The sequence below is a fragment of the Lepisosteus oculatus genome, chromosome 23 (genome assembly GCF_040954835.1).
Source record: "Lepisosteus oculatus isolate fLepOcu1 chromosome 23, fLepOcu1.hap2, whole genome shotgun sequence".
NCBI lineage: Eukaryota > Metazoa > Chordata > Actinopteri > Semionotiformes > Lepisosteidae > Lepisosteus > Lepisosteus oculatus.
The window spans coordinates 2,773,640-2,796,518 of NC_090718.1; the positions used below are offsets into that span (position 1 = coordinate 2,773,640).

At 48.3% G+C, this 22,879-nt stretch overlaps 1 protein-coding gene across 7 annotated transcripts in view; it reads left to right on the forward strand.

Annotated features, from left to right (window-relative positions):
* The window catches only part of ptpn6 (protein tyrosine phosphatase non-receptor type 6), a 33,968-nt gene extending 11,362 nt beyond the window's left edge, over positions 1-22,606 (forward strand). For all 7 annotated transcript variants that reach the window (XM_069183031.1, XM_069183026.1, XM_069183033.1 and 4 more), the window contains 14 exons: positions 2,853-3,047; positions 7,759-7,951; positions 8,137-8,253; positions 8,558-8,680; positions 9,587-9,683; positions 12,225-12,304; positions 13,734-13,880; positions 14,772-14,903; positions 16,301-16,455; positions 17,556-17,623; positions 18,549-18,700; positions 19,817-19,887; positions 20,885-21,009; positions 21,743-22,606. In XM_069183031.1, the coding sequence (XP_069039132.1) occupies positions 2,853-3,047; positions 7,759-7,951; positions 8,137-8,253; positions 8,558-8,680; positions 9,587-9,683; positions 12,225-12,304; positions 13,734-13,880; positions 14,772-14,903; positions 16,301-16,455; positions 17,556-17,623; positions 18,549-18,700; positions 19,817-19,887; positions 20,885-20,987 (1,633 nt within the window). In that variant the 3' untranslated portion in view covers positions 20,988-21,009; positions 21,743-22,606. The remainder of the gene's footprint in view (positions 1-2,852; positions 3,048-7,758; positions 7,952-8,136; positions 8,254-8,557; positions 8,681-9,586; positions 9,684-12,224; positions 12,305-13,733; positions 13,881-14,771; positions 14,904-16,300; positions 16,456-17,555; positions 17,624-18,548; positions 18,701-19,816; positions 19,888-20,884; positions 21,010-21,742) is intronic.
* The last annotated feature ends 273 nt before the right edge of the window (positions 22,607-22,879 follow it).

The window sequence follows — 22,879 nt, forward strand, 5'->3', positions numbered from 1 at the left end:
AGTGAGTAAACCATCTGTCTGCTCTCAGGAAGGCGCGGGGGCCAAGCAGGGCTGCCTCCCTGCTTCACAGAACGCGGCGTTCTTTCTTGAGAAGTGATAACGAAAAAAGAAAAGATTTTAAGGGCGGATCAAAAAAGGCAGAGAAAAGAGTCGAGCCCATTTGCTAGTTAGTAGTAGCTCATGTGGCTCGTCCAGCAGTTTATTGAAAGGCGCCAGGGTATTGGCTTCAACAACATGGCAGCTTGTTCCACCCTCCCACCACCCTCTGTGTAGAGTAGTTCCTACTGTCCCGATTAGAGGATCTCATCCAGCTGTTTTTTTTTAAATACCGGGATATTGATTTCAGCCTTTTTGTGTAAAGTAGCACGTTTGGAGTTTTTGGATCAATTAACTACTACCAAATTGGGCCCCCTGAGTTAAATGCCCTCTTCTTGTCGTCAACTCTCTTTGGAGTTCTGCGTACCCTGTTTCTTTGTTCATCTACCTTTTACACTGAGGGCCAATAGAGGTGATTTCCAGAACTTTCCAAAGCCCTCATGAGGGTTTGTGAAACTACCAGCTGTCTTGGACAAATTCATTCTCTTTTTATTTTTTTTAACATTTATTGTTGACACATTGACAGGGTATGAATAGGTTGGAACAAAAAATGATCTCCACACCCACTGGCTGCCAGCACAGATCATCTTCGTATTTTTCGTGTGTTCGTTTATTTCCGCGGGACATGCAGAATGCCCAGTTGAAATGTGTTTTTTTGCTACAATCGGCGCTCAGTCGATACAGTCGGGGGCATGCATGCATTTGGAAGCCAAGTGTATGTAAAAAGCTGCATTTTTCAGACGCGTTTTGCAAAAATAAGAAACCCAATCCTGATAAATACGTTCATTAATCAAGCCATCAGGAAGGTATTTTTTCAAGATTTCAGTTAGAAAAAAATACCCTCTTCCAGTCGTGTATTAACGGATAGTGGCTTTGCGGCAGGTACAGCGCTTTATAGTACTACGGCCACTTTTACTATTATTGCTGAAGTTCATTGCGCAAAATCGGGCCACTTTGATGTGGTTGGAAATGAATAGGTTGGTTTCGAATCCTGGACCACCTACGCACAGTTAAGCACATTTTATTGACGTGTTTTCCACCCCAGATCCGAGGTGTTCTTGTGTTTCAAATGAATAACATCATCTGGACCGCTCATCTTTATCTGGACCTATCGTGGACAAGTGTTTATTCTTCGTCTTGCTCTCGTTTTTACTAATCGTGGGCGACGTTTTAACAGCCGTAACCCTAAACAAAGATATAAATACCACGTGTGAAAAAACCGCTTCATCAAACCCTCCAACAACGTCTCTCCGCATTCTCGTATTTAGGCCACATACATCATGTAGTCATTTATTTAATGAGATGATGAAATTTTTATTTCCCCTCTCCCGTGTCGCTTCGTCGGGCCGTCGAAGCACGGAAGGGGCGAGATCCGGTTCAGTTGGGGGAAACTCGCGCGGCGAGTCGAAAGGTGGCCAGACGCTGGGTGCCACCGCGCCCGCCATCTTGTTGCAATGTGGGGAATTTGGAAAGAGATCTCTGGATCCCGACCGGCTGAAGGCGAGAAAGCAAGACCGCAATGAAAAGGTCCTTCGCTCCCGCTGAAACCATTTCAGGTGCTCCTTAGACCTACACCTGCACAGAGAGATTGGCCAGAGCATCGCCTCCATTTGTAGACTTCCCATGAACTCGCTGTCTGGCGCCCCGAGGTTGCGTGGGCACGCACTGTGTATAGGTTAGCTGGAAGAGGTGAATTCCACGTTGAAGAGTAGAAAGACTATTAAAAAAAACAACCGATTTCTGCCGTGCAACCTTCCTGAGGCCATAAACTTGACAAGCATGAAAAAGAGACCCTAGCCGGAGAGACAGTTGTACTTCAGTGTAAATTGACTTCTGCCACACTCTTAACACACAGCTTATTACATGAAGAGGAAATATTACCTTAAAGGAACTGGCTTTTATATCCGTCCCTTTTTAAACTCTTGAAGCACACGAGTCTAATCCACGCCAATCTTCCGTCCCTGAGCGCCTAGACCTCGACGGGTGACTTTTTAAATACTGTAGGAACCATAGGAATCTAAAAAGCAGAACGTCTCGGTTTATTTTAAACTGGGCGCTTACTGATCAGAGGTGCGTTTATTGATGTGCCGGGCCCGTAAGGATGGACATGGACAGCTAGAATTGCAGGAGACGGAATCGCGTCGCGTCGTTTTTTTCCGAGGGCTTGACTCACTGCCGTGTTTCCTCGGGGCAAGCCGTGCCCTGTTGGATGCGACAGGCTGTCTGTAAGCGCATCTTCCAGTCGTTCTTCAATAAACGCGTCGGCGGTTCGCTCGGTAACCCTTGTGCGCTGCTTTTGCTAAAATGGCAAAATCCTGAAATGAGCCCCGTGAATAATGTTGTCTAAAATGTGCTGGGAGTCCCCAGTACCGGGATATAGCCTATCCGTGTTCAGGGACGGGAGACGGGGAAGCGATCTCGTTTTGTAATTAGGCTGCTTTTAACGGGTTTCTCTCGCAATATTGTGATTCTAAAACGCGCATGAAAGGGAGGACATTTCTTTTTGAGAAAACGTCGCCTTTCCCCGCTCTTCTTCAGGGTTTGTTTATCCAAAAGGTGAAGTAAAACTTGAGTCACCTGGTCTTCATAGGACAGTGAGCTAGATAATGCGCAAGGTGCAGCCCCTGGCTCTCATTCTTTAGGGGGAAAATAATATCGGTTTTAATCATTTGAAGGCTGTTTGTATTTTATTAAAATGTTCTGCGGCGCTGCATTCTGCTGCGAGTAAGCCGGCGGTTCGTGTCGCTGTCGCGCAGGGTTGGGGAGCTGGTCACTCACATCCGGATCCAGAACACGGGCGACTACTATGACCTGTACGGCGGGGAGAAGTTTGCCACGCTGTCCGAGCTGGTGGAGTATTACACCGGGGAGCACGGCACCCTGCAGGACAAGGACGGCACGCTGATCGAGCTCAAGTACCCCCTGAACTGCTCCGACCCCACCACTGAGAGGTCGGCTGTCCATCTGTCTATCTGTATGTCTGCACATGTCTGTCCATCTGACTGTTTGTCCCTTTGTCTTTCTCTCTGTCCATCTGTCTGTCTGCACATGTGTCTGTCCATCTGTCTGTCTGTCCATCTGACTGTTTGTCCCTTTGTCTTCCTCTCCATCCATCTGTCTGCACGTGTCTGGTGTCTGTCCATTTGTCTGTCTGTCCTTTTGATTGTGTCTGTCTGTCCACCGGCCTGTCTGTCCATCCTTCTGTCCATCTGTCTGTCTGCACATGTGTCTGTCCTTCTGTCTGTCTGTCCATCTGCGTGCCTGTCCATTTGTCTTTCTCTCCGTGCATCTGTCTGCACGTGTCTGGTCCAGGGCATGAAGGTGTGTCCTGCACTGACAGGCAGAGAGATCCAAAACGTTCTAGGCCTCAACAGAAAAGACTGTGCGAGGGGACCTGATGCAGTCCTCTATAGGCATTTACAGTCTGTCGAACTATGTGGAAGTGCATTTTGAACTGGGGATGCAGTTTCTTACACAAAGGGTGGCGGGAGTGTGGAGCCAGCCATGCTATTGAAGCAAGTAGCCTGGCTTCCTTCACGGAAGGGCTCCACAGATCAGTCATATTCACGACCAGACTAGGCTCGATAGGCCCAATGTCCTCCTCTTGCTCGGAACCATTCTTATGTTCTGCTGAATCCTCTCTGATCCTCAGCTTTCCTGATCCCAGCTTCCAAGCAGTTATTTCTTTTTTCTTATCTTTTTAACGTGGCAGAACATTATGGTGGAAGTGTGTCGGCTGGCTTCATCAGTTCCCTTAACTTAGTACAATATGGCTCGTTGGGATATTTTTGGTGGTAAAAACTACAACTCCCACCAGGCAGTGGAACACAGCTTCGCCTAAGGCTGGAGGAGGGAGAAAACTTCATGTGCCTTTTTTTTTTAATCTCCATCTAGAGTGGGTGACAAACACCCACTGCTTACAACCCTGCGCTGGAAGTCATTGATCTATTTACTCTGGCTTTATCTTGCACCGATTCATTTCCAATTCATTGATCCGGCTCCAGATTTCCCTTACAGCTTCGGTCATGCTCATGACTTTACGTGTCCATTTTTACTGTGCACACAGTAACTCTCTCTCTCTCTATCTCTCTGTGTGTCTCATTTTTGAACTTCCTCTATTCTCTGCGGTTGGAAAATTCAGTCTTTATACTTCTCAAAATCTTGACCAGGCCACCCTCCCCCCCTTCCTCTATCTCTCCCCACCTCCCCTCCTCTCTCCACCCTTCTCTCTCTCTTTCTGTCTTCCTCTCATCTCAGTGTTAATGTATTCAAACAGGGATGAGCACGGCTCATGCATGTTGCCGCAGCTGAATAAGGCTTTCTAGGGACTGATCGTGGGGCTATTAGCCAGATCATTTATTGAGAGCTCTTTTGACACGCCATCTGGCTTGTTGGTTTGCCTACGGCTGTGGCGTTATAGAGGGTGGAACAATTTGTGAAGGTAAGCAGCAAGATCATTGGAGCAAATCGGATCGGCCTAAATATACTAGCAGAGGCTTGTAAAAGGGGCAGAGAGCATTATGGCGTGTGTGACTCACCCCCTCCATTCCGAATTCACGCTCCACCCCTCTGGGAGAGGGGTGCCGGCAGGTGGATCAGTAACAGACGGAGGAAGTCTTTCTTCCCCTCTGCGATCTCGCGCCCTCGTAGTGTAAAATCACGGTCTTGTCTCCAGACATTCCTGCGCTGTCGTCTTTGTCCAGCGACGCGTTCCTGCAGGGCTGACCCCGGCGCCCAGGGTGTCAGTGTAACCCTTCAGCCTGATCTCTCCCCACCAGTGACACTTGACTCCAGGATTCCCTGAGTCATCCTGTGTGTTGGTCGGATCTCTCCCCCACCAGTGACACTTGACTGCAGGCTTCCCTCAGTCATCCTCTGTCTGTGTAACCTCTCCTGTATCAGTGCACTTTACTGCAGGCTTCCCTCAGTCAGCCAGTGTGTCTGTCTAACCTCTCCTGTATCAGTGACACTTTACTGCAGGCTTCCCTCAGTCAGCCAGTGTGTCTGCCTAACCTCTCCTGTATCAGTGACACTTTACTGCAGGCTTCCCTCAGTCAGCCAGTGTATAGACATGAACCTCTTGCCATTCTTTACATCTCTGTGCAGAGCAGAACATGAAGACGGCACAGAAGCACAACAGCTGCTGTGGGGAAGAAAAAAAGAAGTGAATTTTATTAAAACCCTTGTCACATATCACAGAACCTGCGTCTAAACCCCCAACATTTTCAAAAAAGGCGATTTGAGTTAATCATCCAGGACTGGTAGGTTGAGGCAGACAGAGAAGTGCCTCATGTTGGAAAAAAGACAGTCAGACTGAAAGAGAGACAGGGAGGGAGACTTTAGAACAGCCATGCTAACTGCCCGTAATTAACGCCTGCTCTGATTTTCTGAAGGCATCAGGCTCCTCAGTCACTGGGGCTTTCAGAAGGTGAAACACAACCAAGAGAATCTGTAAAGCGCTTATATGCACCTGGAATTGTGAAAGTACATTTTTGAGCCAGCAGGGAAGCATCCAAATTTAAGTTCATTCAGTTCATCTGGGCCTGTTTGGTAGTTAGTTGATAATTGATCCCATTAATCTCACCCGGCAGTTTCTTAAAACTTAAAAGAAGGCAGGGTATCAGCGGCAGCTTGCTTGTCCCACTCTCCCACCACCCTTTGCGTAAAGAACCGCCTCCTGCCCTCAGTTGTGAATCTACTTTCATGTAGTTTACGCTCGTGTACTTTGATTCCTTTTTCGCTGTGGATTCTGAAGAAGTCTGCTGGGTTTGTCAGAGCCTTGGAGTATTTTGAATGCCTGGGTCAGATTGTGCAGTTTTTAAGGTTCTTATAATACTATGTTTTAAAGGCCCACTGTTAGATATTTGAAGATGCTTTTTCTGTGCCTATATTATACTGTATATGCTGTATATGCTGTTTTCACCCCCCTATTTCTCTCAGTGCAGTGTATCCCAGCCAACTGGTATGTCTGCATTAAATTCATCACCACCAATACTTGCAGTATTAATGTATTACAGTTAGTCAGCATGTGTGTATTAGTTGCCTTTTCTCTCTCAGTGCAGCATTAATGTGCAGCATAAATGATGTCTTGTCCTGCCTGTAGCACATTAGCTATCCTGGCAGTGATAAGGCAGAATGTCTGTATTATGATACCGTCAATCCATGGCTTTGTATAGTGTTGTACTTTATTACTTAATTTATTATGACAAGAGTATCCGTCCCTGTACATCTGGGCAGCCATGCGCTGAGAGAGACAGAGAGTGTTGGGGGCACCAGGCGGGCAGAGAGAGGGCTGAGGGTGAGAGGGGACGAGGAGAGAAAGCAGAGAGAGAGAGATCGAGAGAGAGAGTAAGGCAGTGAGCTATAAATAACGCTTGCTTTTTTCTGCTGTGTCGAGAATCTGAGACCAAATTTTCCAACCGCCAAACAGGAAGTTCAGACGGAGCGAAGAAAAAAACAAAACAAAACTGAGAAGTCACACTGCTAAATTTACACATTTACACTTTCCACTCGTTTACACGAAACGCGCGCGCGCGCGAACACACACACACTCTTAGGGTTACTCTGGCTCCTACACCAACACCCAAGGCTGACACTTTTCTGTGTATGGACTGTCTGCACCCAGACCCCCAGACAAATCCCGTCCCTTCCCACCTTGTCCTTCTTTGGGGGGACGTTTTCTGTCTCTGCCAGAAGTCACAAGATATAAGATAAGATAAGCTCACTTTATTGGTCATATACAATTTCTTGCATTAGGAATTTGTCTTTTCACAGACCCCAGCTTGCTCTCCATGAGACACACAGGCAGGGAGAGAAGCTGGGGGTCAGAGCGCAGGGTCAGTCATTGTACAGTGCCCCTGGGGCAGTTGGGGTTGAGGGCCTTGCTCAGGGGCCCAACAGAGTAGGATTCCTCTGGCGGCTGCGGGATACGAACTGGCAACCTTCCGGCCACAGGCGCAGATCCTGAGCCACAGAGCCACCGCTCCGCCCCAAAATAAGCCCGAACTGCCATCTCCAGCCTCCTGGGGTCATCTTCCTGGTGAGTGTCTGCACCAGGCCTTGCACGACGCCCACAGACGAGCCGTGGTGCACACCCTGGTGCCTCGTGCCCGTGGTGTGTCGAGGGAGTTTACAAACTAGCCCTGATCCCCTCCACTCCCACTGCAGGGCTGGGATACTGTAGCGACCCGTCAGTCAGATAACAGTCTAAATTAATCTCTTCTCTTCCATCCCTCTGTGCCATTGCGGTGTTGCTGTGCTGTTGTGTCCAGTCAGTGACCTCATAATCTGAATTAATTTCTCTGTCCTACTGGAGTATTACTGATCTGTAGTGTCCAGTCAGTGAGCTAATAATCTGATAATTTCTCTGTCCTTCTGGAGTATTACTGATCTGTAGTGTCCAGTCAGTGAGCTAATAATCTGATCATTTTATCTGTACTTCTGGAATATTACCTTTACTGCAGTTTCCAGTCAGTGACCTCATAATCTGAATTAATCTCTCTGTTGTCCTATTGGAGTATTACTGTTCTGTAATGTCCAGTTAGCTAACAGTCTGAATTAATAGCTCTGTCCTACTGGAGTGTTGCTGTGCTGAAGTGTCCAGTCAGTGATCTGATTGTCTGAATTGGCCTCTCTCCCTTTGTCCTGCTGTTTTTCACTCAGGTGGTACCATGGACACCTCTCCGGGTCCAACGCAGAGAAGCTGCTGTGGGAGAAAGGGGAGCCGGGGACCTTCCTGGTGCGGGAGTCCCTCTCCAAGCCCGGAGACTTTGTTCTGTCTGTGCTGACAGACGAGAAGAAGGACGTGGGTGGGCAGATAAGGGGGCGCGTGTCACACATCAAGATCATGTGTGAGGTGAGAGAAAGAGCGGAGAGAGAGAGACAGTGCAAGGCCAGTGGGAGGGGCAGTGGGGACGCACAGCCAATGGGAGAGGTGGTGGCAGGCGGAGTCATGGCGGTGGGCGGAGCAACTGTGGTGGGAGGGGCCAGAGCATGACAGAGCATGACAGGTGGGGCTCTGTCCCCTTTTTTGTCTTTCAGAACGATCGGTACACAGTGGGCGGTCCTGACATGTTTGATACTCTGACAGATCTGGTGGAACATTTCAAACGCAAAGGAATTGAGGAACTAAATGGGACCATGATCTACCTAAAACAGGTAATAATAAAGGTCATGAAGCAGCGATACCTAGACGAGTTTTACAGCTCGTAATGCAATACTATGCTAATCCAATTGCTGATTGCTAAAAAAATAAAGCAGTGTTTTCTTCACGTCTGTGGGATCAAAAAGAATTATTTGATCAACAGCTCTGTGTTTCCAGCATTACATAGACCTCCATTTCCTTGATTGATCGGTGTTGTATTGTATTGGACATTCTGATGGTCGTTATTGTTAGTCATTGCGGACGTCCGAATGAGATAAAGACGGTAACAGCAGTTCTTCTCGATCTTCTGTGTCCCAGCCGTACTACTCAACGCGGGTCAACGCAGCCGATATCGACAGCCGTGTCCAGGTCCTGGAGCAGACCGCTGGGAGAGAGGACGCCCAGAGCTCCAACAAGGCCGGATTCTGGGAGGAGTTTGATGTAAGATCCACTGGGACAGAAGGGGTGGTGACACAGAGGCAGTCGTAGAGTGGGGGCCGAGGGAGATCAGGGGTGTCCACCCTGCAGTTTCCTGCTTTCAAAGTCACCATCTCTTCTGGAGAACAGAGAGAGCAAGAGAGTGTGAAATTGATAAAGAAGAGAGGGAGTGGCAAGGGAGAGGCGGGAGTGGTCAGAGCCTGAGACAGTGTGACATTGGTTAATGGGAGAGGGAGTGGCCAGAGAGAAGAGGGCGTGGTCAGAGCCTGAGAGTTTGTGACATTAATGAATGGTAGAGGGAGTGGTCAGAGAGAAGAGGGCGTGGTCAGAGCCTGAGAGTGTGTGACATTAATGAATTGTAGAAGGAGTGGTCAGAGAGAAGAGGGCGTGGTCAGAACCTGAGTGTGTGTGACATTCATAAATGGGAGAGGGAGGGGGAGTGGCCAGAGAGAAGAGGGTGTGACACGGAAGACCTGGCTCCCCAGGGAAGACAGGCTAAGTGACTACAGCCTAGCCGTAGAAAATGAAATGACCAGTGAGCAGGAATTGTACAGAGATAGTGACATTAATGGAGTAGCCAAAGAAAGGAGAAAGAAAGGAAGTGGCCAGAGATGGGGGGCGTGCCTGGATAAGGAGTGGGAGTGGTCAGGGAGGTGTGTGTCCAAATGGGGGTGGGGTTGATCGATGGAGTGGTGCGGTCAAACAGGTTGTGGGAGTGGTCAGAGAGAAGGTAGCAGAAAATTGAAGATTAGGACAGGAATGGAGGATGGAGAGAAGAATGGGAGAATGAATTTGGGAGGTGCCATTAATTATCGATGGGAAGCACCATATGCCATAATTCCCCGTGTGTCTCCAAGACCCAGTGCATCCCTGCTCAGCCCCGGATCGTGCTCTCTCTCGCTCTTCCAGGCTCTGCAGAAGCAGGAGGCGAAGCTGAGGAAGAGTCGCGATGAAGGGATGAGGCCAGAGAACAAGAGCAAGAATCGCTACAAAAACATCCTTCCCTGTAAGGACAATATTGTCGTTGTGTTCCTGTGAGCAGAAGGTCTCTGCTGCTGTCTTCTGGTGTGACCCTTTCAGCCTCACACCCTGTTTACCACAGAGCGGGTCCTTCTCAAAGAGATGCTCAGATCTGGGTGGTGGAAAATATTCACACTGTGGCGACCTTTCTTGTTGCTGTCGCTGCTGTGCTTCATTTGCATTAATCGCCTGGATGCTGGTAGCTTTAGCGAACCAGTTGAGCTTTGCAGATTGCCCCCAAAGTGGCGTTGTAGAATCTGCTTTGCAAATCCAAGACGCTTTGTAAGACGACACAAGTACCTGGCAGAGGCTGTTTGTTGTAAGACGAGCAGGAGTTCGACAGGGAGCAGGGAGCAGAAATACGCATCGGAAATTTAAGAGGGGGAAACACCGAGTCTGGAGGAATTGTGTATGAAAAAGACTCGGCAGTCTTTGTTGACCATTCGTTTCCGTGGGGACAACGTGGGGAAGGAGTGGCTGTTTAAACATTAGGATATGTGGCTAAAAGTCTAGAATTTAAATCACTGGATGTTGTTTCAGTTGTATAATGCACAACCTTGGACAGGCAATAGATCTTGTTTAGGATGGCAGCCATGTCTGTAGGAGATTCCCAGGCTAAAAGGCATGTCCCACACTGAGAACAGAGAAAATGCTGAGGGGGGACATGATTCGTGTATCCTCAAAGCCTCAAAGATGTTAGAAGAGACAACCCAGCAGGTTTTTACGTTATTGGCAGTGGAGCAGGAATTCAAGGACCACAAATGGAAACTACACAGAAGTGCATTGACAACCGAGAGTGGTGGTGGGGGGAGTCCATACACAAAGGGTTGCAGGAGCAGGGAACAGGCTCCCCAGCTATGATGGAGCAGAAACCTGGGCTCCTTTCAATAACCGGCCAGAGAAAGCCCTCAGATGCGAGTGGCTGTATCTTTGTAACCTTTCTCACGTTTTATGTTGCAAGGGAACGAGTGCCGGAGCGGCACAGTGATATTTCACGCCACAGGGCTGCAACGCACACTGGGCCTGGAGTATAGGTTAGGCCAGGGAAGAAGACTCTGCAGGGCCCAAGTAGTTAACAGGATGTTGACAGAGAGGAAGGCTGAGCGTCTGAGTGCAGGGTTTTTCTCATTTCCTGTTAAATGCAGTGCTGGGGTTGACACCAGGCCTTGATTACTGTACTTCGGTACCGGTACAGGTGACTCACCCTCTTGTAACAATCTGAGGCCGGTGGTGAGGGATCGAACTGAGGACCTGATGACTCACCTGCGTCATCTCGCAGATAGGATGCTACAAATGAAAAAGGAGCACGCAGGCAGAATGCCAGGCTGATTCGAACAGTGCACAGAGGGGTGCGTTTCCTCATTTCGGGGGGCTGGAGAGCTTTAACAAAAGACGATGCGAAGGCGGTCAGGCTGGACCCGAAGTGTTCGTGCGTTCAGAATCACTGCTGGTGGTGGTGCTTCTCTTTGCGCTGTGGAAGATAATGCTTCGATGTACAGTTGCTCCTCAGGAAAACCACATCCGTGATTTGGGGTGGCAGTCCTCACGCTCTTCAAGATCGCAAACAAGAGGAAGCCGTTTTAAGGCTAATCAGCGTTTGGTCGTTAGCAGCTAATTGGCATGAGGATCTGAGCCAGCCGTTTCTTGAGAGAAGCCAGGGGATCGGCTTCAACAACGGGGCTGGGCAGCTTGTTCCCCCCTCCCGCCACCGAGAGCCGCCTGTTCTCAGTTTCAAAGGCACTTTCGTGCAGTCCTCGCTTGCGTCCTCCTGGTTCTTGCTTGCTGTCGATTCTGAAGCAGTACACTGGGTTGACTCTGTCAGTGTCTTTGAGGGTTTTGGAGCGTGTATAAGGTGCTCTTGTAGTCTTCTCTGTTGGACTTTCCTTTAAGCCCAGGAATCAGTATCACTAATCTTTCATACCAAAATTGTACTGATAATAGCAGATGTAGACTAAATGTCACAGTGTCACTGAATACCATTGGGAATCCATTGGGAAAGGAGAGAAGAGTTGTTTGTCCCTAAAAATTGAACTTTTCTGAATGAATCCACATTACTGGTGATTATAGAGGCTGTAGAGGGCAACATGGTGGGGCAGTGGAGAGCATTTCTGTCTTGTAGCGCTGGGACCCTGGGTTCAATTCCCAGGGTGCTATCTGTGTGGAGTCTGCATGGTCTCACTGTGTGTTCACTGACTTCCTCCCACAGCCCAAAGATCCAGGCTTCTGAGAAAATGGGGCTGAAGTTGGGATAGGCTCCAGCTCCTTCACAGTCCCTGAATTGGACAATACAGTTAGAAAATGCATGGGTGCTGACTATGGGAGAAGGAAATGATTGCTTTCCAAGATCCAGTGCCCAATCGTCTCATAAGAGGTGGCAGATCGGTCCTGATTGCTAAAATATACCGGCCATGCCAGCCATAAACACATGCGAATAGGGGGTAAATCGGGTAATTTCTGTTAGTCTGCATGGCGGCGTCAGTCTGTCCTTGTGTCTGTGGTAACTCTCTCTCTCTCTCGCCCTCTCTAGTCAATGACACCCGAGTGGTGCTGGAGTCTGGAGACCCCAATGTCATCGGCTCGGACTACATCAACGCCAACTATGTCAAAGTGAGTCTCTCTGCTCGTTGGCCTGGAGCTCCCAATAAATGCACAGTAAACACTAAGCCCCTGTTGTGGCGCAGAACGTTCTGAGAGAGTGCTGGATTCTGTCTCCTGCATCGGAAATCCTTCAGTAGCGCTCCAGCGCGACTCCAGCTGGTCTCTAATAATGCCGCGAACATGCTCTGATAGTTAAGGAACGGGGTTCCAGTGGGACGCCAATAACTCTGCAACATCAATGAGAGGAGTTAATCTTAACCAGCAGGGCTACCACCCTGTGGTCTGGTCCCATCAGATCGCAGGACCAAGGCAAGGCCTGGCATCTTGGTGGGGACTGTGGACACTGTGTTGTAGGATGAGGCCGTAAACAGATGTCCTAACTGCTTGGCCATCACTGGTCAACTAGTATCATTAACTCTGCTCTAACAGTAGTTAGTACAGTCGTTAACAGTAACATAACAGTAGTTAGTGAACTGTGTACTGGGTATTATGTACTGTGTATCGTCTTATCACAATAGGAGTGCTCTCACCACTTTCCTAGATAAATTCTACTCTTAGGTAATTGCTTCTCCTTTATTATTGTTAAAGAAGGAATGTTAACTATTACTCTAATGTTACTTAGTTCAATGTATTATGTGTTGTGTGCTATGTTGTTACCAGTAGTTAGTACTAAGAATAGCAGTGTTGTCAGCAGTGTCCTAGATACATTCTGCTCTAAAGTGAAGTAATTCCTCTCTCTCCCTGATCTGGAGCAGAATGGCTTCTGTGTGTCACTTAGGTGGGGCAGCATTTCAGGGGTGAGCGAAGCAGGTTGCAGGTCCTCTCCTATATGGCAGGAGTTTTAGGATCCTTTGGGATGCTGTGGTAAATGGAACAAACATGTATTCTAATTAAAACTACGGGCGGCAATTTCGGATTGTTGGACTGAAATCAGAAGGAATCCCTCATTGATTGAGTCAGTTACAGAAATCCCTGCTTTGTCAGAAACATTCCTGAGATGATCTGCAAATACTCTGATCCCGCCACCACACTAGCCCAGCGATCCTTCATCTGCTGTGCTGCACACTGAAGTCAGGGAATCTCCACTCGTACAGCAAGATCCGGCATGGCCTGGCTGTGATTTCGCTGAACAGTTCCGAATTGATCCACCCTCCCGTTTCCTGACCTCTTTATCCAGTTCTGGGTCGCGGGGGGGGGGGGCGCAGTCTATCCCAGCAAGCAGCCGGCACAAGGCAGGATACACCCTGGATGGGACGCCAGTCCATCACAGGGTGCACACAGGCACAAACACACACACACACACAGTTTTCCCAGAAGCCTATTGACCTGTTTTGAATGTTCAAATACGGTAACTGGACTCAAATGTCAGCCTGCAAATGCCGCTATGTTGGTGCGCGGAGCCTCTGAAGACAGCCCGTCGATTTCGTCCTGTCCGCAGAACCTCGTCAGGGAGCCCGGGGATCAGAAGGTCTACATCGCCACGCAGGGCTGCCTGCAGACCACAGTCAACGACTTCTGGCAGATGGTGTGGCAGGAGAGATCCCGGGTCATCGTCATGACGACCCGAGAGGTGGAGAAAGGCAGGGTGAGTGTTGAAGCCTTTCTACCCCTCTCCAGGTCCAGGGAATGTGCCGCTATGGCGAAAAGGCTAAATACTGACGGGACTGCCAGCAGTCGAGTCACCCTGCGACTCAGCACTGTCAGCCCCCCTGGAGCTCAGCAGGTGTGAGCCTGGCCAGTACCTGGAAGGGAGACTCCTGGGAAAGCTGAGGCTGCTGCTGGAAGAGGTGTGAGTGGGGCCAGCAGGGGGCGCTCACCCTGCAGTCTGTGTGGGTCCTAATGCCCCAGTATAGTGACGGGGACACTAGACTTTAAAAAGGCACCGTCCTTCGGATAAGACATAAAACCGAAGTCCTGACTCTCTGTGGTTGTTAAAAATCCCAGGGCGTTTCTAAAAAAATTAGGGGTGTTAATCCGGCATCCTGGCCAAATTTCCCCCTGGCCTTTAACAATCATGGCCTCCTAATAGTCCCCATCTGTGAACTGGCTTCATCACTCTGCTCTCCTCCCCACTGAGAGCTGGTGTGGGGGGAGAGGACTGGAGCATCATCCAGGTGGGCCTGCACACTGGTGGTGACAGTGGGATTCCCCATGACCTGTGGAGTGTCCAGAAAAGCGCTATAGAAGTGCAATAAATTATTGTCAAATGAATTAATAATAATAATATTGACGTGGTGCTCCCAACAAAGAGATAAAATTGATGCAAAGATCTTCTCTGCTAGTTACCTTGAAGGGCACGGTGCTTCCATATCTCTCAGGACAATTTAGCTTCTCTTCTGCCGCAAGAACCCAGCGAAGGTCAGAAACCAGGAGGTATCTGATCGGGGTTTCCAAGTTGAACGCAGACCCGAGAACTGAGAATGAAGGTGCAGAGAAATCCCGGCCTGCAATGCGGTTGTCTTTTCTCGCCCTCCAGAACAAGTGCGTTCCGTACTGGCCAGAACCGGAGGGGACGAAGGAGTACGGGAACTACCTGGTCCGGAATGTATCCGAGCGCGATGCCACCGACTACAAAATCCGTATTCTGGAGATCTCGCCCCAGGACGAGGTGTGTGTGTGTGTGTGTGTGTGAATATGTCGCAGATCGGCCCGCGCGTCACGGTTGTCTGGTGCTGGAAACGCTAGCCGTTCATCCTTTGTAGCAAGGGGACAGTGGGAGGGGCCGTGGGCGAGCACTGGTGTGAGGTCAGCGAGAACCCGAAAGAGAACAGAAACAATAAAGGAAAAATACTAAATGTGCCGTTTAGTCAAGTTCATGCAGAGCGGCGCCCAGGCTGGACCCCGTTAGAGAGGGGGGGGAAAGCCCCCCCCTTGGCTGGATTTGCCCTATCTTGGGGGGTCCAGTCTAGATGAGCAGGCAAGGCCAAAATAAAAACTCCCAACTGTGGAAGAAGGTCAGCCTGCCTCGGTATAGACGCAGGATAGAACAGGCTAAATGAAACGGGAAAATAAAAAGAAGGAAACTGGTTGGGTACAATCCCCCTCCGGGACTGCCGGTGTGTACTGATCCTCCCCTTCCGGGGTAGCCCTGCTCGTCCTCTTCAGAGGAGGTGCTCAGTGTGCCTTTAAAGGAATCGCAGCTGCACGCGCTAATCAAAGACGGGCAGCAGATTCCACACTGAACAGGTCCCTCGCGAGTGCATTCTCCACAGTTCACGGCTGTGCTAGACACTCCTCCCACACGAACACATCCACAGCAGGGAGACTCCCATTCCAAAATGACTGCACAGTAAATACTCATTTTTAATAAAGAATAATATGCTAACCCTACAAATGCACGAACTCTGAAGAACAAGCTGAAGATTATTGACTTTTCCAGTCAGTACTTTACACTGGCTCTCGTTTGGGTGATATCTTAAAACTGACTGGACTAAAGGCTGGACTGTCAATACATCATTGCTGTGATCATCACAAGTGAGACTGGGTTCATAATGTGAGTCCTCATGTGTCCATTTTTACGTTAGCCAAGGTTGGACTGTCAGTATCTGACCATCAGTGATCATCACGAGTGAGACTGGGTTCATAATGTGAGTCCTCATGTGTTCATCTTGACCTTACTCAGGGTTGGACAAACAGTACTTGATCACTGTGATCATCATGAGTGACACTGGGTTGATCATGTGAGTGCACATGTGTCCATCTTGACCTTAGTCAAGGTTGGACAATATCTTGACCTTAGTCAAGGTTGGACAATCAGCACTTGATCACTGTGATCATCATGAGTGAAACTGGGTTGATAATATGAGTGCTTATGTGTCCATCTTGACCTTAGGCAAGGTTGGACAATCAGTACTTGATCACTGTGATCATCTCGGGTGACACTGGGTTGATATTGTTTGTCCATCTTGACCTTGGTCAGTGTTTGGTGATCAGCATGCTAGTTCGCTGATCCGTGTGACAGTGGGTCAGCGGGCATGAAGTGACCCAGCCCTCTCTCTTTCTCAGAGTGAAGACACCAGGGAAATTTGGCACTATCAGTACCTGAGCTGGCCTGATCATGGTGTCCCCTCAGAGCCAGGTGGAGTGCTCAGCTTCCTCACCCAGGTCAACAACAAGCAGCTGGAGATCCGTGGGGCTGGACCCATGATTGTGCACTGCAGGTACCCAGAGACCCAGCACAGAGTTACAGGGAAGGAGGGAGCAGACCTCAGGCGGCTCACTGAGTTGCTGGCCAATTTAACAAGTAATAGGTTTATTCCCTGCTGAAAAGAGAAGGAAGAAAACACAACGTTTCGGCCGAGGAGCCTTCTTCAGGTGTGAGGGTTCCACGGACGAAACATTGTGTTTTCTTCCTTCTCGTTTCACCAGGGAATAAACCTATTACTTGTTCCTTTGCAGCCTACGCATGCTGACGCAGCTGCCCACCTGAACTATTGGCCAGTTTGTTGTGTTGACCTTGAATAAGAGAAAGAGATTCAAACCAGACTTTTATCAGTGGGTGTGGACAGCTGGCTGTGAGAAGAATGATCATTCCAGAAGGAATTCTGAATGCTTTTCTCTTTCATAAGTCTCTTTATTAACCTCCCAAAATATTTCTTATATTTTAATCAATTAAAACGTTTCCTCTTTTAAACACAGCTCAAAGGAAACCTGCAGCACAAAAGGTTGATTGTGTAACGAGTTGCCTGGTACTTAATTCCTTCGTCTTTGATTTGCAATCTGTTTGTCCTGTCACTCCTGGGGAGAGTATTGGCAATCTGCAGCACAGCATGCCTCCAAATATTTAAATAGCAAAATTGCTGGTGGGGGCTGTAGTTTTTTTGCAGTGTATTGTGAACAGCTCAACCTACCCTGCTTGTGACAACAGAGTTTCAGAGATGCTGTTTGCAATGTAATACCATTTTCTGAGCTCTTTAAAAGATAGTTGTTGTTTTTTTACATGCATTGTATTTGTAATTGCTTACTTTTCAGTAATGCTGTATTAATCTCAAAATTCATCTTCTTGATAATGAAAAAGTATACATTTCACTGAAGGGTGATATTTCTATGTAATATAATAGCAAAGAGTATTTATAGAGTACAGAATGAAGTCTGCCCAATGTCCTTAAAACGAACAATTCAGACAACCGAAACAAAATTTCCGGTTGTATCAAAACCTCTATAACGAAAGCAGTGTCCGCTCATGCTGTGTTTGCAGTTGGTAGGTTGATAGTTGATAGTCTGTTCTTGCTGTGCTCACTCGATTTGTCTCCCCCTACAGTGCTGGAATAGGACGAACCGGCACCATTATTGTCATTGACATGCTGGTAGAAACCATTGACACCAAAGGTAAATATCTGACTCACCGTGGACACATCATGGCAATATTGTTTGTACGTGAGTTTACGTAGTGTGCAAAATGCTCTAATCCCAAAACAATGACACGGTTAGAAATGTAAACTATAGTTCCCACAAAACCACAGCTAATTTAATAGTTATGAGATTAAACACATTGTGGGATTGTGAGTGTTGGTATAGTTATAAGGAAGAAACACTTTTATAATTATATCCTTACAATTATAAAGCACTTTTTTGGACAGTCCACTCAAATGGGGACTCCCCTCCACCTCCAGAGTGCAGCCCCACCTGGATGATGCTCCAGTCCTCTCCCCACACACCAGCTCTCAGTGGGGAGGAGAGCAGAGTGGTGAAGCCAGTTCAGAGATGGGGATTATTAGGAGGCCATGACTGGTAAAGGCCAGGGGGAAATTTGGCCAGGACACCGGGGTAACACCCCTACTCTTTTCAAGAAACACCCTGGGGTTTTAAATGACCCAGGAGACAGGACCTTAGTTTTATGTTTCATAAGAAAAACGTTTAATACATTTTATGTTTATACTGTACACCTTTTGTACAGTACAGTGTCCCCATCACTATACTGGGGCATTAGGACCCACACAGACCTCAGGGTGAGTGCCCCCTACTGGCCCCACTAACACCTCTTCCAGCAGCAGCCTCAGCTTTCCCAGGAGTCTCCCCTGCAGGTACTGACCAGGCCCACACTGCTGAGCTTCAGTGGGGCTGCCAGTGCTGGGTGATACAGCTGCTGGCTGTTTGGTGCTAGCCAAACCAGAGGGAGTATATTTCAATATGAGCTCTCAACTGCCCCCCCTCCCCCGAAAAAAAATAATCAGGAAGGTTCAACTGCCCTGTCCACGAAAGAACGTATCCTTGTTGTGCGCGATGCGTTCAATGAGACGGCTCGTGTTCGCAGGGCTGGACTGCGACATTGACATCCAGAAGTGCATCCAGATGGTGAGAGAGCAGCGGTCGGGGATGGTGCAGACCGAGGCACAGTACAAGTTCATCTACCTGGCTGTGTCCCAGTACATCGAGACCACCAAGAAGAAACTCGAGGCCTTGGGGGTAAGAGAGAGCTCGTGCAGGGCGAACTGTGACGGACTGCACCGAGGAGGGGTGACTACTGCAGATTATTGTTTCTGTCAAAATCAACTTTATGTCAAAGAGAACATCTCACATTCCAATATATTATACATTATATGATATGATATGAAAATATATATCACATTATACATTCCAACAGAATGTCAAACTAACATGAAAGAAAAACTTTCCCCATCAGGTGACTGTCCATTATCAGTCAGTGCAAGCAGATGTCACAGCAGCAGATACAGCAAGTGCTGTACTGAAAAATATGGAGGAATTCGGGGAGGAGAATGAAAGGAGTGATAAATGATGTTGTCACGCACAGACTTTCTTCCTGCTGAATGACATTTTCACATCTGGGGTGTTACACTGACCTCTGCTGGACCAAATGAGAAATCATTTTCAGTAGTACTTTTTTCGTGATCGACATCTCGCCAGGAAGTCACCTAGTTTACACCCCTCCCTGTGACAGTCCTCCTTCACTGCTTTGCTAAACGTCAGGAAAGGGAACCACCTACAACCCCCTCAGTAAAGAGCTTTGGGATGAAAAGACTTGTGGGAGTTGTAGTTTTAATTTTTAACAGCAGGACAGTACCAGATAGCGGACATATTCATCCTGCACCCCCTAGATCTGAGAAATGTAACAGGAAGTGGCGAAGGTGGGTTCCCGAGTTTCAAATTTTTTTTAAATACAGAAGTGCCCACTCTTTTAGTGAGTCGGGCGTAGTGTAGAAGAGGGATCTGTTCTAGAAACCAAAGCTGAAAGTACTGATGTGTCGCTTAGTGTGTATTTGGCTCTACAGATGTACCTATTCTGGGACATCACACTATGCCTGGGGCAATCAGTACAGAGTATGCACCTCCAATCCTTAACAAGTGTCAAATATTCTTGACATAAACACTGATAAAGAACACAAGGCAGAAGGAGAGGAGTCTATTTGGCCTGTCTGGTAGTTAGGAACTAACTGATCCTAGCATATCATCCAGGTGTTTCTTGTAGGAAGCCAGGGGTCTTGGCTGTGCCTTAAGAGCAGTGATTGTGCTTGTTTTTATTCATTCTCTCTTCTCGTTTTTTTTTTTTCTCCTGTTTTGCAGTCCGCCGAAATGGAATACGGCAACCTCTCCTTCCCAAACAAGCACACGAAGGCCAGCCGCAAAGTGTCCAAGTGAGAAGACTACATTTCCCATGAACCTGCACCCTGGCGGTGCCTGTCCCAGGCCTGTCCCAGGCTGTGCTGCTGCCTGCTGCCCTGACTCCCTGCCTTTGTAGTTGCAGTCCTAGCCAATAAGAAGAGTCTGCTATTGGCGAAAACACACTGGCTGTTGCTCTTAATATATATTATATGACAATGATGGCAGAAGAGGGAGAAAGAACACCCTGGGGAATTGCAGGGAAAATCATTTTAAACTATAATATTCTCAGCAGCAGCATGGTGGCACAGTGGTTATCATTGCTGCCTCACAGCTCTGAGGCCCTGGGTTCAGTTCCTGGGGTGCTGTCTGGGTGGAGTTTGCATGGTCTCCCGTGTTTGTCTGGGTTTCCTCTGGGGGCTCTGGTTTTCTCCCACAGTCCAAACACATACTGGATGGTTAATTAATTAATTGCCAGCAGCCATATCACCCTGCAGCTCACAACTGGCACTGGAGCTCAGCAAACGTGAGCCTGGCCAGTACCTGGGTGGGAGACCTCCTGGGAGAGGAGTTAGAGGGGCCAGTAGGGGGCGCTCGCCCTGTGGTCCATGTGGGTCCTAATGCCCCAGTATAGTGACTGGGACACTTTACTGTAAACAGGCGCCGTCCTTCGGATGAGACATAAAACTGAGGCCCTGACTCTCTGTGGTCATTAAAAATCCCAGGGTGTTTCTCAAAAAGAGTAGGGGTGTTACCCCAGTGTCCTGGCCAAATTTCCCTCTGGCCTTTACCAATCATGGCCTCCTAATAACCCCCCTCTCTGAACTGGCTTCATCACTCTGCTCTCCTCCCCACTGAGAGCTGGTGTGTGGGGAGAGGACTGGAGCATCATCCAGGTGGGGCTGCAGACTGGTGGGGGTGGAGGGGATCCCCATTACCTGTAAAGGGCCTTGAGTGGAGTGTCCAGATGCCCACACTGATGACAATGATGTTATTATTATCAGTGAAATTCCTAATAATTATTCATTCCAGGAATAAAGAGGAGGTGTATGAGAACCTTGGAGGGAAGGGGAAGAAAGACGTGAAGAAACAGAAATCGGAAGAGAAGAAGAGTGGCTCCGTGCGCAAGAGATAAGAGGAAGAGGCGAGAGAGAGAGGTGAGGCACACAACGACAGAGGGAAATAAACTACAGTTCCCACAGTGCACTCGTTTCCTCCCACACTTCCTGTATTTTACAGGACTATGCTTTTTTTTATAAGCGTGGAGGTCTGAAATGTTATCGAATTAAAAAAAGAAAGGAATTTGGGTCAGCACAACAAACTGCTACGCCCATAATGCTCAGCTGGCAGGGAAACCGGTGAGGTCAAAAGCCAAGTGGGGGGAGGCATCGTAGGAGCTGTCTTTGAATTTTCTTCAAAAGGAGCAAAGCAGACACCCACTGTGGAGCTACATTCCACAATGCTCTCAGGTGGCAACGTTTTCTGTCAGCACAGGGAGGGAACAGCATTATGGGATATGTGTGTATCACTTCCAAGTACAAAAGCTCCCCTTTCTGGCAGAACATCATCTGTGTCTGTTTTTTTCAAGATAAGATCACTTTATCGGCCATATACAGTTTCTTGAATTCGGAATTTGTCTTTTCACAGACCCCAATTTGCTCTCCTTAAAGACACACAGACAGGGAGAGAAGCCTGGGTCAGAGCGCAGGGTCAGCCATTGTACAGCACCCCTGGAGCAGCTGGGGGTTCAGGGCCTTGCTCAGGGGCCCAACAGAGTAGGATTTCTCTGCCGGCCGCGGGGTTTGAACCGGCAACCTTCCAGCCACAGGCGCAGATCCTGAGCCACAGAGCCACCGCTCCGCCCTTAAGCTTTTGTTCTGTCTCTTCCAGGACGTCTAGGAAGGATCCCAGAAGCAGGAACGGGAAGAAAGTGGAGGAATGACGTTTCTTCGTAGTGTTAAGGAACAGCCGCATCGGATTTCCATTACGAATGCTTGTGAACAGTGTACTGCGGGTTAGCCGCCTGTAGTTTCCCATGAAAGGGCTCTAGGAAAACAGCAGCCCTTTTTGTCCTGTAGTAGCCTGAGAACAGTATATAAATATCATTGGTAAATGATCTTGTAAAGGCTTCCTAGCATTTTTTGAGTTAATTCTGCCAAAGCGAGAGGGCTCTTTAAAAGACTGTATTTTGGTTACATTACAGCCTCTCCCTTATTTTCTGTTTCTCATTTGGCCTCCATTATGTAATAGCTAGTGTTTTTTAAAAAATGTTACAAGAGTTGAATTTGAAAGATGTACCATTGCCATCTTTCACTGTGTAGTCTCAAGAGACACACAGCACTAGAGGAGCTGATCATGGATAAAGAGAGGAGAGGCCTGAGAAATCAAGGGGATAGGAGATCACAGAGTAATAGGTGCACGCAACTGGATAGGAGACACAGTTCGAGCGAGGAGATCACAGAGAGCCCATCTGTAAACGACACGCAACAGAACAGGAGACACAATGAGAGGAGATGACAGAGAAGCCCGCAGTAAAAGACACATCATAAGACAGGAGACACAGTGAAAGAGAGAGGAGATCACAGAGAATCCTTCAGTAACAAACACTCTGAACAGGACAGGAGACCCAGGGTGAGGAGATTGCGGCTGATGGCACAGGACACGTTCACATTTAAACACCTTTTTGCTGTTTGTAGTTCGAATTAACTTTTGGAATACATACCTTTTTGTTAATAAAGAAAAGTGCTTATTTAACGGGATGCATGCCTCTGCTCAGTAGAATGTGTGTGCGTCGCGTAAGAGCTCTGTTTGGAAATGTCTGGGCTTGGACGTGGCTGCTGTTTGAGTCACTGTGGAGCAAAGTCTCTCCCTGCTAGTGTTGGAGCAAAGAAGACATCTTCCGAGTAAGTTGTGTGGGACGCCCAGCTCCTAGACGACCTCTTTAAATATTGGGAGCCCTCTTCATAGGACACTGAAAGCCAGGATTCCAGGACTGACCACCAGGAGTCACTAGAGTGTGTTGCACAG